General features: G+C 44.3%; 1 protein-coding gene across 1 annotated transcript in view; it reads left to right on the top strand.

Annotated features, from left to right (window-relative positions):
• Positions 1–14175, top strand: part of ABCB5 (ATP binding cassette subfamily B member 5) — a gene marked incomplete at both ends in the record, with an annotated part of 120129 nt that extends 105954 nt beyond the window's left edge. Inside the window, 5 exons of the mRNA XM_080701175.1 lie at positions 461–617; positions 2722–2919; positions 5517–5723; positions 12895–13041; positions 13978–14175. Coding sequence (XP_080557301.1) covers positions 461–617; positions 2722–2919; positions 5517–5723; positions 12895–13041; positions 13978–14175 — 907 coding nt within the window. The remainder of the gene's footprint in view (positions 1–460; positions 618–2721; positions 2920–5516; positions 5724–12894; positions 13042–13977) is intronic.
• Between the last annotated feature and the right edge of the window lie 2493 nt (positions 14176–16668).

The following is a 16668-nucleotide window of genomic DNA, read 5'->3' as shown; positions in this document are numbered from 1 at the left end:
TTTAAAGAAAAAAAAAGTCTGATCATGTTACCTACACTCAGTAGACACTTCTGATGTTTTTCAAATGGTCTTTTAAGCTTTGAACAATTTTTGTGAATATTAGTACTAATAATGCATTAACTTTATAGAATTATCAAGTATAGTACTTTTAGGATTGCACATTCTGGTAAGCTAGTTCTTTTTATATTTTATACTATGCCTGATCTTTATGAAACCAACAAGATTCAGTATCTGACGTCTAAGTTACAGAAGAGATTATAATATCCAACCTTTTTTTTTAGGTATCCAGGTTGAACCCAAGGGTGTTCTACCTCTGAGCTCTACTCACAGCGCTTTTTATTTTGAAATGGTCTCACTAAGTGGCTGAGGCTGATCTTGAACCTGCAAGCCTCCTGTCTCAGCCTCCCAAGGCATTCACCACCACACCTTGATAAGATGCGACTGTTTTCTCTTTTGATAGAGTGTTTACTGCAATCGCATATGGAGCGATGGCCATTGGAGAAGCACTTGTTTGGGCACCTGAATACTCCAAAGCCAGATCTGGAGCTGCACACCTTTTTGCTTTGCTGGAAAAGAAGCCAACCATAGACAGCTGCAGTCAAAAAGGGAAGAAACCAGTAAGCACAGCCATGATTTTAAGTGTCCACTTACGAAATGAAGGCATTATATGTCAACTTTGGAAAAGATAGTTCTGTTAATATTAGAAGTTAAAAGTTCCTATAAAAGAATTTAGGAGGCGAGTGTGGTGGTGCATGCTTGTAATTCCAGCACTTGGGAGGCCAAAACAGGAGGGTTGCAGGTTCAAGGACAGCCTCAGCAAGTAGTGAGACCCTCACCAACCTAGCAAGACCCTAAATAAAAATAAAAAGAGCCAGGCATGGTGGCACACACTTGTAATCCCAGCATTTGGGACTGAGACAGAAGGACTGCAGTTCACCGCCAGCCTCAGCTACTTAGTGAGGCCCTTGCAACTCAGTGAGACCCTGTATCAAAATAAAGAATAAAAAGTAGGGGTGTAGCTTGAAGATAGAATGTCCCAGGGTCCTATCCCCAGTACTGTAAAAATAAAATAAATTAAAATAAAATGGAGCTGGGGTATAGCTCAGAGGTAGAATGCCCCAGGATATAGTGGTGAAGATTGCAATCCCAGCTGCTCTGAAGGGCAAGACAAGAGGATTACAAACTCAAGGCCAGCCTGGGCAAGTTAGCAAGACCTTGTCTCAAAATAAAAAGGGCTATGGATGTATCTCAGTGGAAAAGTGTCTGGAGATTCAAGAAAAGAAATATATTTAATGACATGCACACAAATTGAGCAACAAACTCTGAAAGACTGAATTTTAAAAGGGAAATAAGAGATAATTCAATAATTTCCAAATAAGTTTCTCAATGATAATCTTATGCAAGAATATCTTCAATTTAAGACTTTTCTGGATATTTTAAATTTTAAGATAAGAATAACTATTACATATATACTTAAAAGAAAATATGCATTTAAAACTTTTTCCCTCTAGAATTTTAATAGTAGATTTACATGTATGACACTTTTAAACAATACAGTACCATGAGAGCTACATAATTATTAAAGGAATGCTCATTGTCATTGGCAGGAATAAAAAAATGATCTTGAAATTCTCAAAACAGAATGCTCAATGATACACCACAGGCCATGCACGATGGCACACACCTGTCATCTCAGGACTTGGGAAGCTGACACAGGAGGATCGCAGGTTCATGGCCAGCCTCCGCTATCTCTTGAGGTTGACTCACAGCATAGAAAAACCCTGTTTTCAAAACAAAACAGAAAAATAAAATAGGGCTAGGAGTGTAGCTTGGAGGTAGAATTCTCCTGAGTTCATCCCCAGTACCAAAAAAGATACATCACAGTCAAAATAAGTATTCATACTTTCCAGAAGGAAAATCAGAAAGAGTTTAAAACATAGAAAACTAAAGTGTGTGTGTGTGTGTGTGTGTACGTGTGTGCATGTATTTATAGCTCTGGGGATTGAACCCAGAGGTGTTCTACCTCTAAGATACAATCTCAGACCCCCCCCTTTTTTTTACTTTTTGTTTTTGGAACGGATTCCTGCTTCATTGCTAACTCGAATCTGTGATCTTCCTATCTCAGCCTCCTAAGTACAGGGATTTCTGATGTGCCCCATGTTTGGCTAGAAAGCTAAACTTTTAAGCAAATGTCATTGCCAAATGACCAGTCAAAAATGACGACAAATCAGAATTTAAAACATAATGAACATTAACTGTAAAACACAGTTCCAGCCGGGTGTGGTGGCGCACGCTTGTAATCCCCGCTTGGGAGGCGGAGACTGGAGGATCGCACAGGTTTGAAGCCAGCCTCGCTGGCTTAAGAGACTCTGTTTCCAAATAAAAAAGTATAAAAATAGGTCTGGGAGTGTAACCCAGAGGTAGAAGGGTTTCCAGAAACCCCAGTACCACAAAAAAAAAAAAAGAAAGTACAGTCCAATTTACAAAATAACATTTTTACATATATTTCATGAGGATCTGGTGTGTGCACGCCTACACACACACACACACACACACACACACACACACACAGTGATGGAAACCAGCATTGGTTCAGCAGCTCCACAGAGGTTACTTGGTGCTGGGAATTTAAAGGCGGTGGAAACGTGCACCACTCAGGGGCACTCAGCCAGGGCGCCTCCTGTGTGACAGTCTTCCAACGCTGCCGACTTCCTTCCACAGGATGCATGTGAAGGGAATCTGGAGTTCCGAGAGGTCTCTTTCTTCTACCCATGTCGCCCGGATGTCCTCATTCTCCAGGGTTTCTCCCTCCGTGTGGAGAAGGGGCAGACCGTGGCGTTTGTTGGGAGCAGCGGCTGTGGGAAAACCACTTCTGTCCAGCTCCTGCAGCGATTCTACGACCCCGCCAGAGGACAAGTGGTGAGACTGGGTATACATATTACACCTAGTTGGGCTGATTCCTAAGCACTCACTTGGTTTACGCATCCTCCGCAGGCTTGCCTAGGACGAACAATCAGAAGTTTAAAAACAAACGACTCTATCCTAACCCTTAACTAAGAAGTCAGAGTAAACCAGGAACCAAAATGAAGGGCGGGACTTTGAAGTTGAATGCAATGACCAGAAGCTTCTTCAGCTGTTCTCATGGGATTCTTCTAGCGCCTGGGTGTGGAGGGCTGTCTCCTGTCCACATCACGGCACTCCTCTCCTCCTTGGCTCAGGCTGCTGCTGCAGCTCTTGCTGGCCATCCCTGCCCAGGCTGTCAAGCCCCAGTGCACAACTGAGGCTTGATTGGGTGTCCTGACCTCAGAAAGATGTGACCTGCCACTTCTCCCTTCTTCGAACCCAAGGATTCTTTTTCTTACCTCTCACTTATCTTACTATACCTTCTATCCTAATACCTTACATTCTAGAGTCCCGTTGCTCTTTCCCCCACAACCACTGGGAACATACTCTCTCTTTCGCTCTCTTTCACATGTGCAAATTTTCCTCATATATATTAAAAAATCAGTTCCTAAAAGTCAAAGATCATGAGCTAGTACTTAGGAAGCTGAGACAGGAAGATCATACGTTCAAGGACAGTCTCATCAAAGACTCTCAGCAACCTCGTGTGAAACTCTGCTTAAAAATAAGAAAATAAGAGCCGGGTGTGGTAGCGCACGCTTATAATCCCAGCATTTGGGAGGCTGAGACAGGAGGATCATGGTTTACGGACAGCCTTAGCTATTTAGTGAGGCCCTCTGCAACTCGGTGAGACCCTGTTTCACAATAAAGAATAAAAAATAGGGTTGGGATGTAATTCAAAGGTAGAATGCCCCTGGGTTCCATCCTCATTGTTGCAAATAAATAAATAAATAAATAAAATTTTTAAAATGAATAAAATAGAACTGCGGGTGTAGCTTAGAGGTAGGATACCCCTGGGTTCAATTCCCAGTACTAAATAATTAATTAATTAATTAGAAATAAAATCTCAATGAATATTTGCAAAACACAATTGTCCAAAATGACTCCCTTGAGGTAGCTAGCTAGCATTCATCTATTTGGATGCAGCACAGCACACTCCTTCTTAGAAACCGATGGTTTCCAAGTGCAGTTAAAATAAAGCAGTGTCCACCCCATGCAAGTCCTCTGTGACCAGCAGTGCCCCCTTCCCCATCATCCTGCCCACTGATTGCTTGCCAATCTCACATGCTCTGCAGACACACCCTTGAGACTTTTTCTTGCTGTTCCCCTGCCTATAATGTTCTTCCTCTATCTTTGTTGCTAGCTGCTTCTCAGTATTCATGTCTCAGTCTGAATGCCCCTTCATAAGGCCTTCTTCGACAACCCTGTAAAAAAAGATGCATGTGCTGGGCATTGTGGAACAGGCCTGTAAGCCCAGTATTTGGGAAGCTGAGACAGGAAATCACAAAGTCAAGGGCAGTCTTGGCAATTTAGTGAGACCCTCAGCAATTCAACAAGACCTCGTTTCAAAATAAATAAATTGATTGAGTGAGTGAGTGATGGTTTGATAGTGCTGGGATGTAACTCAGAGGTAAAATACCCTGGGTTCAACCCCCAGTACAAGAAAGAAGAGGAGGAGGAGGGAGAGGAGGAGGAGGAGGAGGAAGAGGAGGAGGAGGAAGAGGAGGAAAAGAAGGAGGAAGAGGAAGAGAAAGAGGAGGAGGAGGAAGAGGAGAAGAGGAGGAGGAAGAAGAGGAGAAAGAGGAGGAGAAAGAGGAGGAAAAGGAGGAAGAGGAGGAGGAGGAAGAGGAAAGAGGAGGAGAAAGGAGGAAGAGGGAGAGGAAGAAGAGGAGGAAGAGGAGGAAGAGGAGGAAGAGGAGGAGGAGAAAGAAGAGGAAGAGGAGGAGGAGGAAGAGGAAGAAGAGGAAGAGGAGGAGGGGAAGGAATGCACACAACTTCACTCTCTCCACTGCCTTAGTTTCTATCCCATTACCCTGTCTTCCTGGCACCTCTTCTGACTACACTGAGTTATTTGCTAGTGTGTCTATCGCCTGCTCGTCTCTGCTAAAATATAAGAGGGCAGGAGCTTTGTCTTACCCTCTCCCTGGCTCGTGAAGAGTCCCCTTCCCACCGTAAGCGTGCTCATGAACGTTGTTGTGTCCATGTGAACACACGTGGTGTGTGCTAAATGTCTCTACATGAGGACCGCTCTAATATTCTACACCTGCTTCCTCATTTGACTTCAATATGGAGAGACTGGTCATTTCCCCTTTGGCTTCAGGACAGAGCACAGGGTTTCCTCCAGGCCCAGAGCAGGTCTCTGGAATACATGGCCATTTCTAGAAACGGCAATAAAATAAAATAAAATAAAAAACCTTGAAGTCGGCATTTCAACAAGTTATATGTTGTTGCTTCTATACAACATATGATTTATGAGCCTTCCTTGAGTGACTATGCTTTGGAATAGCTTGAATTCCTAACTTTCTTGTTATGATTTGTTTGTCTGAACACAGTGAACGGTAACACGACACGGCTGTCAGATCTTAACATACCTTCCTCCGTTCTGCTCTCGGCAGCTGTTTGACGGCGTAGATGCGAAAGATTTGAATGTACAGTGGCTCCGTTCCCAAATAGCCATCGTCTCTCAGGAGCCCCTGCTCTTCAACTGCAGCATTGCTGAGAACATCGCCTATGGTGATCACAGCCGGGCGGTGCCCTTAGATGAGATCAAAGAGGTTGCAAATGCAGCAAATATCCACTCTTTCATCGAAGGTCTCCCCGAGGTAAGAATGTTGCTGAAATCTTGAACGACAAAGCTCCCGAGTAAACCTAAACAGTTCCTGGGCCTTACAGTTGTATCTATGGATTCAATGGATCATACAAGTTATTTATTGCCAGCATCTAGCGTAACTGTTATGTCAGATGTAAACAGCAAAGATTGAGATTTTCAGTACGTTATTTTCTCCAAGGCCAAAGTTTCTTAGTTCGCCTTCTGTCTGTCTACACCCTGCCTTGTCTACACCACTGTCACCCTCTGGACACTGCAGCAGCCTTGTAATCTGCCTTCCCGTTTTGTCCCTTCCTAATTCTTCTTCCTCAGAGCAACTAGAGTCATCCTTTAAAACATAAGGCAGGGCCAGGTGAGGTGGTGCACCTGTAACCTCAGTACTTGGGACGCTGAGACAGGAAGATCACAGGTTCGAGGCCAGCCTGAGCAATTTAGCAAGGCCCCGTTTTAAAATATAAATAATAGCCGGGCGTGGTGGCGCACGCTTGTAATCCCCGCGCTTGGGAGGCTGAGACAGGAAGATCCCGCAGGTTCGAAGCCAGCCTCAGCTACTTAGTGAGGCTCTCGGCAACTTAGTGAGACCCTGTTTCCAAATGAAATATAAAAAATAGGTCTGGGAGTATAGCCTGGAGGTAGAAAACCTCTGGGTTTCACCCCCAGTAACACAAACACACACACACACACACACACACACACACACGCACGCATATAATAAATGAATAAAAAGGTCTGGGGTAGAAGTAGGAGATAGAATGCCCCTGGGGTCAACCTCCAGCAGCACAATAAATAAATGACATAAAGTAGATCGTGTCCCTCCCCTGTTTAAAACTGCCTGGTGGCAACCCTTCGCACTTAGAAGGAAGTCGAGGCTCCTGTGTCCTGAGGCCTCTGCGCTCTGGCCGGCCCCTCTCCAGCCCCGGCCTCACCACCTGCTCACTCTGCTTCAGCACCCGGGCCTCTTCTGTCTCATGATCACACCAACTGGTCCCCTGCCTCGGGACATCTGCCTGTGCTGTTTCTTCAGCCAGAACCTGTCATCCCCTGGCTTCTACATAGCAGCTTCTGGACTTCCAAGTCCTTTCAAAGGTCAGCGTTGAGGATGTCTTCCCTGCAGAGGTTCCCAGCTTGGAAGAGTCCCCTCCGCTCCCGCCTCCAGTCACTTTGTCTTCAGGGCACGGATCCTAGACTTAAATCGCCTGGGTGCTTATTCACTTGGTTGGTGTCTCCCCTCCTCACTCCTGTGAGATCTTCGCCTGTTGTTTTTGTCCCCTTGACCTCTGTATTGGCTGTACAGCTGGCAAAAATCTCAGAAAAGTGAAAAGTCTTGGCTGCCTGTAAAAAAGACTGTAGACCAAGGGTTGTAGAGCACAGCCGTGCACGGAGACCTGTAGTGACAATTTAAGTGCTTGTAATATCTGAGGGTTTGTATCAATACACACACACACACACACACACACACACACACAAACACATAAAATAGAAATATTTTCTTCTAGTTAGAAACAAATGTTTATAATGAGACTTTTTTTTTTTTTTTTTTTTTTTTTTGGTGGTTCTGAAGATGGAACCCAGGTGCATTCTACTGCTGAGCTACACCCCCAACCCTGTTTTTTTATTCTTTTATTTTCAGTACTGGTAATGGAACCCAGGGGCATTCTACCTCTGAGCTACACCCCCAGCCCTGTTTTTTTATTCTTTTATTTTCAGTACTGGGAATGGAACCCAGGGGCATTCTACCTCTGAGCTACACCCCCAGACCTATTTTTTTTATTCTTTATTTTGAAACAGGGTCTCACTGGGTTGCAAAGGGCCTCACTAAGTAGCTGAGGCTGTCTGCGAACCACGATCCTCCGGTCTCAGCCTCTCGAATGCTGGGATTACAAGCGTGTGCCATCACGCCCGGCTCTGACAGTTTATTTTAATTTATGAATGATAAAATGTTGTCTGCTTTATAGGTTAATGAGAGTTTCATACTTGCGGAGGCTGTCCTCAAATCTGCAATCCTTCTGTCTCAGCCTCCCAAATACTGAGATTACAAGCATGCTCTACCACGCCTGGCTGTCTTTCATTCTTTCAATGACAGTATTTCTCAAATTTACTCAAAAGTACATACTGCAGAAATTTGTTGTGCTAATTTTTAATAATAGACCTTGAAAATACAGATGATATTTCCTGAAAAATAAAAAGGAATAGCTTACTTCTCAGTGTTTTAACTTTAGTTTACCTTCATATCATTTGTTCTTCCCCAAATATGTAGAACCATAAGAAAATAAAGAAATATGATGCCAGAATAAAATTATTAAAAAATGTAAATTCTAGCCGGACGTGGGAGTGCACACCTTATAATCCCAGTACTTTGGAGGCCACAGATTTGAAGACAGCCTCAGCAAGTAGCGCGACTCTCAGCAACCTAGCAAGACCCTGTTTAAAAGTAAAAGTAAAAAAGGCCTGGGACAGCCGGGCGTGGTGGCGCACGCTTGTCATCCCAGCATTCGGGAGGCTGAGACCCAAGGATCCCGGTTCGCGGACAGCCTCAGCTACTTAGTGAGGCCCTCTGCAACTCAGTGAGACCCTGTTTCAAAATAAAGAATAAAAAACTGGGCAGGGGGTGTAGCTCGGAGGTCAACTGGGTTCCATCCCCAAACCCACAAAAAAAAAAAGGTCTGGGACTGTACTCAGAAGTCAAATGCCCCTGGGCGCAACGCCCAGTACCACATAATTAATTAATTAGCTAACTAATTAATTCTTAGAAACTTCCATGTTCTTAAGTGCCTAGGGTTATTATTCTGCATAGGACAAGGCTGCCCTCTTACAGAGTGGCCAGGTTAGGGGAGCAGCCATTCTCTAGAGATTGAACCCAGGGGCATCCTACCTATGAGCTATACCTCCAGCCTTATTTTATTATTTTTATTTTAAAACAGGGATTTAATAAGTTGCCGAGGGTCTCACTAGATTACTGAGACTGTCCTTGAACCCGCGACCCTTCTGTCTCAGCCTCCAAATACTGGGATTACAGGCATGCTACACCTGCTCGACTTGCCCACGCACTTCTGGGAACGCAGAACTAAGCTACATTTCCAGATTTGCAGACAGCCTCAGCAAGTAGTGAAACTCTCAGCAACCTAGCAAGACCCTGTTTCAAAATAAAACACAGGAAGTACAATGTATTTTGCAGGTAAATAAATTCAAGTCAGACAGAAAAACCAGTGTTTAATTTGGACTTTTTTTGTGATGTACCGAAGGGAAGTGGAGAAGCTTTGCTGACCATGATTCTAGTGTTTCCCCTAGGGCTCTAGGGGAACCAAGTACCCCAGCACTCCTCATAGCAGAAGGGCAGCCCAAAGCAAGCCCGCAGCTGGGAGTGCCGCTGGGCGTCACACTCAGGCACCGGTCACATCTCTGAGCTAGGTATTTGGGAAAGAAAAACAAAGTGAGCCTTGTAGCCAGATGTGGTGGCGCACACCTGGAATCACAGTACGTGGGGGTCTAAGATAAGAGAACCGAAGGTTTGAGGACAGCCTCAGCAAGTACTGGGCAAACTAGCAACACCCTGTTTCAAAAAATAAAACAGGGCCGGGCGTGGTGGCTGGCGCACGCTTGTAATCCCCACGCTTGGGAGGCGGAGACAGGAGGATCGCGCAGGTTCGAAGCCAGCCGAGCTGGCTTAAGAGACCCTGTTTCCAATTAAAAAAAAAAAAATTAAAAAATAGGTCTGGGAGTGTAGCCCGGAGGTAGAAGGGTTTCCAGGAACCCCAGTATCATATATTACAAATAAAACAGGGCTAGGGATGAGGGGGTATAGATCGGAGGTAGAATGCCCCTAAGCACGTTAAGGTACAACTTAAGCAGCAAGCAAAGAAATCCTAACCTTGACAGTCACTAAAGATCAAGTGAAGGTTATTTATTTATTTATTTATTTATTTATTTATTTTGGTGGTACTGGGGGTGGAACCCAGGGGCTTTTCTACCTCCAGGCTATGCTCCCAACCTATTTTATACTTTATTTGGGAACAGGGTCTCACTAAGTTTCTGAGACCCTCACTTAAGTAGCCGAGGCTGGCTTCGAACCTGTGCGATCCTCCTGTCTCCGCCTCCCGAGCGCGGGGATTTCACCGCCACCACGGCCGGCTCAAGTGAAGGCTCTAAAGAGGGAAGAGTGTGGAATCGGACACTGACATTGCTCAGCTCGCAGCAATGTAAGGGACAAAACAGAGTGACATAGAGACAGGAGTTGGGGATTGCTTAGGAGATCCTTCCAGGGTTAAGTGTTGAACTCTAAATTAGTAAGGATAAAGCAAAATTAAACAAGGAGAGGGACTTAAAAGGTACTATTATAAGTAAAATTTCCAGGACTTGGCTCAAGACTGTCTGTGAAAAGAGAGTGAAAAAGGAAACGTGCGCGAGACCGGGCAGAAATGTGTGCTGGAATCAGCACCGAGCAGCGAGCGAGGCGCAGGGAAGACCACGCGAAGGATGCTGCTTGGAACTGGCCAGGAAGACTGAGCCAGGCTCACCAGGCAGCGGGGCGGAGCCGTCCATCGCAGACACAAGGAGCACGCGGGATGCAGACGCGTGAAGGCGTTTCAGGTGTTCAGTGGAGGTTTTTAAGTCCTGGAGCAGAAACGTGAAGAGTAAGGAATTGGGAAGAGACCAAAATACAAGCAAGGACTAAATGTGAAGGTCCTGATATGCCAGGCTGTTGTTCTGAGGATGGAACCTGGGGTGTTCTACCTCCGAGCTACACCCTCAACCGCATTTTATTCTTTACTTGGAAGAAGGGTCTCACTAAGTTGCTAAGCACCTCATTAATTATTTGAGGCTGGCCCCGAACCTGTGATCCTCCTGTCTTAGCCTCCCAAGTACTGGGATTACAAGCGTGCACCATCCCACCTGTTTTACCGAGGAGTTTTTAGACAGAGAAACAACATGCCCAAGTTTTAAAGAATAAAAAGAACTGCTTGTTAAAGGTAGCCTTTTGTTTGCTTATCCAAACAACTCCAGAGTGGTGGCAGAGACTGGTTTTAAGTAGCTGAGGCTGGCTTCGAACCTGCGCAATCCTCCTGTCTCAGCCTCCCAAGCACGGGGATTACAAGCGTGCGCCACCACGCCCGGCGCAGAGGCTGGTTTTAATCCAGCCAATTCTGCTGTCTTACACAGTCAGGACAACAAATATGCAAGTCAATTTACTTTTGGTTTTTGGTTTTGGGGGTTTTTTTGGTGGTGGTGGTGATGGTGGTACTAGGGATTGAACCCAGGGCCACTGCCTCTGTGCTGCACCTCCAGTCTTATTATTTTAAAAGAAGTTTTCCCTAAATTGCCCAGGCTGGCCTCAAATCTACAATCCTCCTGTCTCAGCTTCCCAGGTACTGGGTAATCCCAAGCATGCGCCACCACACCCAGCTGCAAGACCACATCTTATCATCAGTTCCAAATTCCAAAAGTTCTTGACTGCCTGATATTTAACCTCCAGATAAATCACGGAGACAGCTAAAGGCTGTTCTCTATAGAACATTCACTTTAGAAAGGATCCTTTTTCTAGCCTCTGGTAATTATTTAATATAAAGCAAGAAACTGTATTTTAAATTAAAAAGTAAACTTTGAGGTGAAGCAGATACCTTTGTTCTGAGGTTATGTCCCAGGCCGTGGACGCCCATCTGCCACACACCTGGCAACGGCAGGTGTGGAGGGAAAGGCAGCTCATTCATGCTCCTCTGAGGCAATAAAAGAAAAGGAACTGGTTGCACATGAATCCCGAGTGCATCTCCTGGGACGCGCTGCTACAGGACTCAGCTGTGGAAGGTTCTGCACTTGGGCTTGCTTTCTCAGTGGAGCTGATCCTCCCACACATTCTTGGCTGGTTCCAGTGTCTTGTGTTACTTAGACAACTGCCAAGGGTACTAGAAAACAGTGTGGCTGGGCGTGGGGGCACACACCTGTCATTCCAGCACTTGGGAGGCTGAGACAGGAGGGGGGAGGGTTGCAGTTTTTTGGGTATTGTTATGGGTTTGTTGTTGTTTGTTTGTTTGTTTGTTTGTTTGTTTTTGCAGTACTGGGGATGAAACCCAGAGGCATTCTACCGCCAACATATACCCCCAGACTTTTTTTTATTTTTTATTTTGAAACAGGGTCTCACTGAGTTGCAGAAGGCCTCACTGAGTTGCAGAAAGCCCGCAGTACTTGGGAGGCTGAGACAGGAGGATTGCAAACCTGTGATCCTCCTGTCTCAGCCTCCCAAGTACTGGGATTACAGGTGTGTGCCCCACAAATGGCTTGAGGATCACAGTTTTGAGGCCAATAAATGGCAACTTAGTGAGACCCTGTTTCAAAATAAAAAATAAAAAGGGCTGGGAGTGTAGCTCAGAGGTAGAACAACCCTGCGTTCAATCCCCAGTAACCCCTCTAAAAAAAAAAAAAAAAAAAAAAAAAAAAAGACTGAACACAGTGTGAGCAGAAGCAAAGTCAATGGAACAATCCAGAGAACAGCCGAGGACCTGCTTACCCCTGCTGAACTGACCAATTGTGATGGTTTCAGCATGAGTGGAGCTTCCTTTACCTTTCCAAGGAAAGAAACAGTAGAGAAAAAGCATTATTCGTAGGGGACCACAGAAACACTGTGAAGCGCTACATGTCATCCTGGGCAGCTGGCGGCCTGAGAGGGCGAGAGCACTGTTGCGCAATGCCAGCCTGGCTGGTTTCCGGGAAGATGGTGCTCCTGAGGACTGCACCCTGGTGTCTGAGGGATGCAGCCACAAGGGTACTGCAGGAGCCACAGCAAAGGAACCCAGGGATGGCCTGCTTGTTTTTAAATATTTTGAGTCATTTTTGCCTGAATTAATATCACTTAGTAGAAAAGGATTTGTGTTTACTGGAGACCTTTTCTTACCAATTTCTTTTTTTTTGCTTTAATTTTAAAAATTTCCATGTAGAAGCGTAATGGCAAAGGCCTGCTGTTTAGGATGAGATTAGCTATATAAATGAGGTGGTAGTGTTTACTGATCATTTAGCATTTATTTGCAACTAAGCCCAAGAATAGATCTCAGCACTTGTTGGGACACAAACTTTCCGGAGTAGCAAAATTTGAAATATTTAGATGGTTCTCATCCACAGATGCCATGCTAATTTAAATAACCAAGTCTTGCTTTCTTAATTGCATGTTCCTGTAATAGAAATACGACACACAAGTTGGACTGAAAGGAGTACAGCTTTCTGGTGGCCAGAAACAAAGAATAGCTATTGCAAGGGCTCTGCTCCGAAAACCAAAAATTTTATTGTTGGATGAGGCAACTTCGGCGCTTGATAATGAGAATGAAAAGGTAACATCCTCTTCTTCCATCTCAAACATAATACCAAATATGAGAGCGTGGTGCCGCGGAAGCCACAACAGGCAGCTGGGGAAGAAAGAATTGTAGTCCTAGGCCACTTGTTCTAATGAAGGCTTTGGCCTTTAAAACCTGCCCCTGGTGGAAGAGAGCTGGGACAGAGAGCATCTCGTGTCTGCACAAGTTTTCTCACTCAATTTTGTCTCAGTATCAAAACAGGTCCCTGCTTTTTGGCACAAGGGATTGAACCCTGGGTTATTCTACCTCTGAGCCACACTCTAGCCCTTTTTAAATTTTTTTTTGTTTTTGAAACAGAGTCTCCCTAAGTTGCTGAGATTCTCACAGGGTTGCTGAGGCTTTCATCAAACCTGCGATCCTCTTGTCTCAACCTCCCAAGTACTGGGACTACAGGTGTGTGGCACCATGCTTGTCTTTTATTATTTATTTATTTATTGTGCTACTGGGGGTGGAACCTAGGGGCTTTCTACCTCCTGCCTATACCCCTAGGCCTGTTTTTTTATATAATTTATTTGGAAACAGGGTCTCACTAAGTTGCCGAGAGCCTCACTCAGTAGCTGAGACTGGCTTCGAACCTGTGCGATCCTCCTGTCTCAGCCTCCCTAGCGCTGGAATTACAAGTGTGCGCCACCACACATGCTCATGCTTGGTTTTTAGAGACCTTTTCTTATATATACAGCCATTTCGTTTTCATTCATTTACATAAATACTTTCCCAATTGAAAGCCTTGCTGTATCCACACTTATTTTTTCTAGATTTCTATTGAGCAAGATAAATATTTCACAAAGTAGGGCACTTCCTTTGGAGATCAGCAAATAAAGCAAAGAATGGTATTAGATTATATTAATTGACTGGGGCACGCTGATTAATATCTAACCCTAACCGGCAGTCACTGATCCCTCTCTCTTTCAGGTGGTTCAGCATGCCCTTGACAAAGCCCGGAAAGGGAGAACGTGCCTGGTGGTGGCTCACAGGCTCTCGACAATACAGAACGCGGATCTGATTGTGGTTCTACACAAGGGGAAAGTGAAGGAACAGGGAACTCATGAGGAACTCCTGAGAAACCGAGGCATGTACTTTAAGTTGGTAAATGCACAGTCAGTGCACTGATGCTGTGGAGTCTGCACATATCTTGATCTTTGTGCAATTCAAAGAAGGAGTACTTAGCAATTAGCTGGCCTGATCTGATCTTTTTTATCGCATATATCAGTACCTAGAATCGCGCTGTGCAAGAACAGACATGTTCTGTTTCACACATCTTCCCTTCAGATTTTTAGAAGGAAACAACAAAAAAATGTTAAATTCACTTTAGCAAGACAATACCTGTTTATCTCATTTTATAAAAATGTTTGACAGAAGCCAGGCGTGGTGGCGCACACTTGTAATCCCAGCATTCAAGAGGCTGAGACCCGAGAATCACGGTTCGCGGACAGCCTCAGCTACTTAGTGAGGCCCTCTGCAACTCAGTGAGACTCAGTTTTAAAATAAAGAATAAAAAATAGGGCAGGGGCTGTAGCTCAGAGGTAAAATGCCCGTGGGTTCCATCCCCAGACCCGAAAATAAATAAATAAATAAATGTTTGACAGATATGGCGACACACACTTGTAATTTCACTATTTGGGAAGCTGACACAGAAGGATCACAGTTTCGAGGCCAGCCTCAGCAACTTAGCAAGACCCTGTTTACAAATTAAACAATAAAATAGAACTAGAGGTATACCTGAGAGGCAGAACACCCCTAGGTTCAACCCACAGTGAAAAAAAAGATGAAAGAAAGAAAGAAAGACAGTATAAAAATGTTCTAGTACATTTGCTCATAAAGCAGTTTTCTTCAAAGCAAATCTATTTCCACATCAACTTCCGCTATAAAATTGGAAATATGTTTTCAAAGGGAAGAAAATCATCTAGTTAACTAGGTTAAAAGGTTTTAGCAAAGAGAGTAAAATGTAGTCGGACCTGTGGAATTACAGGGAAAGTGTATTTAGTTTGGACCATCAAGAGTTTTCATATTAGATATTTAAGAGGTTGAGGCAGGAGGATCGCTTGAGCCCATAAATTTTATGAGTACTATAGTAAGGTCCTGTGAGGAAAAAAAAGTGAGAGAAATACCACTGAGACCAGGTGTGGTGACACATACCTGTAGCCTGGATCATTTAGCAGGATTCTGTCTCAAAATAAAAAGGGCTAGAGATGTAGCTCAGTAGTAGAATGAATGCTTGCCTAGCATGCCTAAGGCCATGAGTTCAATCTCCAGTAAAACACACACACACACACACACACACACACACACACACACACACACACACGTTATGCAGCACCCATTAGAGCAATTTGTGCTTACCCCTTTTCTTCAGAGCACAGAAATAGCTCTCATAATATTTCTCTCAATAAATATCTATTGTTTCCCAGAATTCCATTATATGCCTTGGGGCAGGGTGGGGGAGAGGATTACAATGTAAAATTACTGTCAGAATTAGGTAGCTGTCGCCGACATCACGAGTTGAAGTGACTCACATGGTCTATTAATGCAATCCTGAAGACTCCATGGCTCCAGGCTTTGGGTTTGGCAGACTAAGTCACAGGCCTACCTGTCTATGAACACTTATTTACTTGAAAGCTAGTTTTACTTTAGGTGAACATTTGAAAATGCTTTCTCTATTATTAAACAATTTGCTTAAACTTTTTGTATACTTTACTATACATAACATGTGTATGATTTGCAAATTTTATGTAAATAATATTGGTAAGCTTTCCAGTTACTTAATTATGTAATGTCATCTAGTAATTTCATTCTTGTTCTTAATTGCGTTTTCTTCCATTTACTGTCATACCTACAGCCAGCCTCTCTAAAGTGTACTTTGCCAAAAATCTGAAATATTATGCAAATAATTAAAACCATTTACATACTATGCCACTTTATTAAGTGCAAAATAGCCAGGTGTGGTGGTGCACCCCTGTAAACCCAGTACTTGGGAGGCTGCGACAGGAGGATCACAGGTTCAAGGCTAGCCGCAGCAACTTAGCAAGACCTTGTTTCAAAATTAATCAAATAAAAAGGGCTGAGGTAGTGTAGCTCAGAGGTAGAATGCCCCTTTGTTTAATACCACAAAAAATAAATAAATAAAAAATAGGATTGGGGCTGGGCATGGGGACGCACACTTGTAATCCTAGTACTTGGAAAGCTGACACAGGAGGATCCGGTTTGGGGGCCAGCCTCAGCTACTTAGTGAGGCCCTCTGCAACTTAGTGAGACCCTGTTTCAAAATAAAGAATAAAAATCAGGCTGGTGGTGTAGCTCAGAGGTAGAACGCCCCTGTGTTCAATCTCCAGCACATGCTAAAAAAAAAAAAAAATAGGATTGGGATTTGAACCAGGTGCACTGTGTGGAAGCACTGGCGCCATTTATATACTATGCCACTTTATTAAGTGCAAAATAGCCAACTGCCTATGGCAGCTGCCTGTGGCTGTTTAAGGGGAACATGGATGTGCAGCACTGACAGCTTCTCTGCCCAGAGTAGGGTAAGCAGGAAGAAAAGGGATGTGTGGGGTGGAGATGCCCATAGCCTCAGAGCAAGAGCACCCATGGCTCTGGTCCTGTAATTCC

Source organism: Muscardinus avellanarius (genome assembly GCF_963383645.1).
Source record: "Muscardinus avellanarius genome assembly, chromosome: 9".
Classification (NCBI taxonomy): Eukaryota; Metazoa; Chordata; class Mammalia; order Rodentia; family Gliridae; genus Muscardinus; species Muscardinus avellanarius.
The sequence above is the reverse complement of the archived record's forward strand: the minus strand, read 5'-3'. Positions and strand labels throughout refer to the sequence as shown.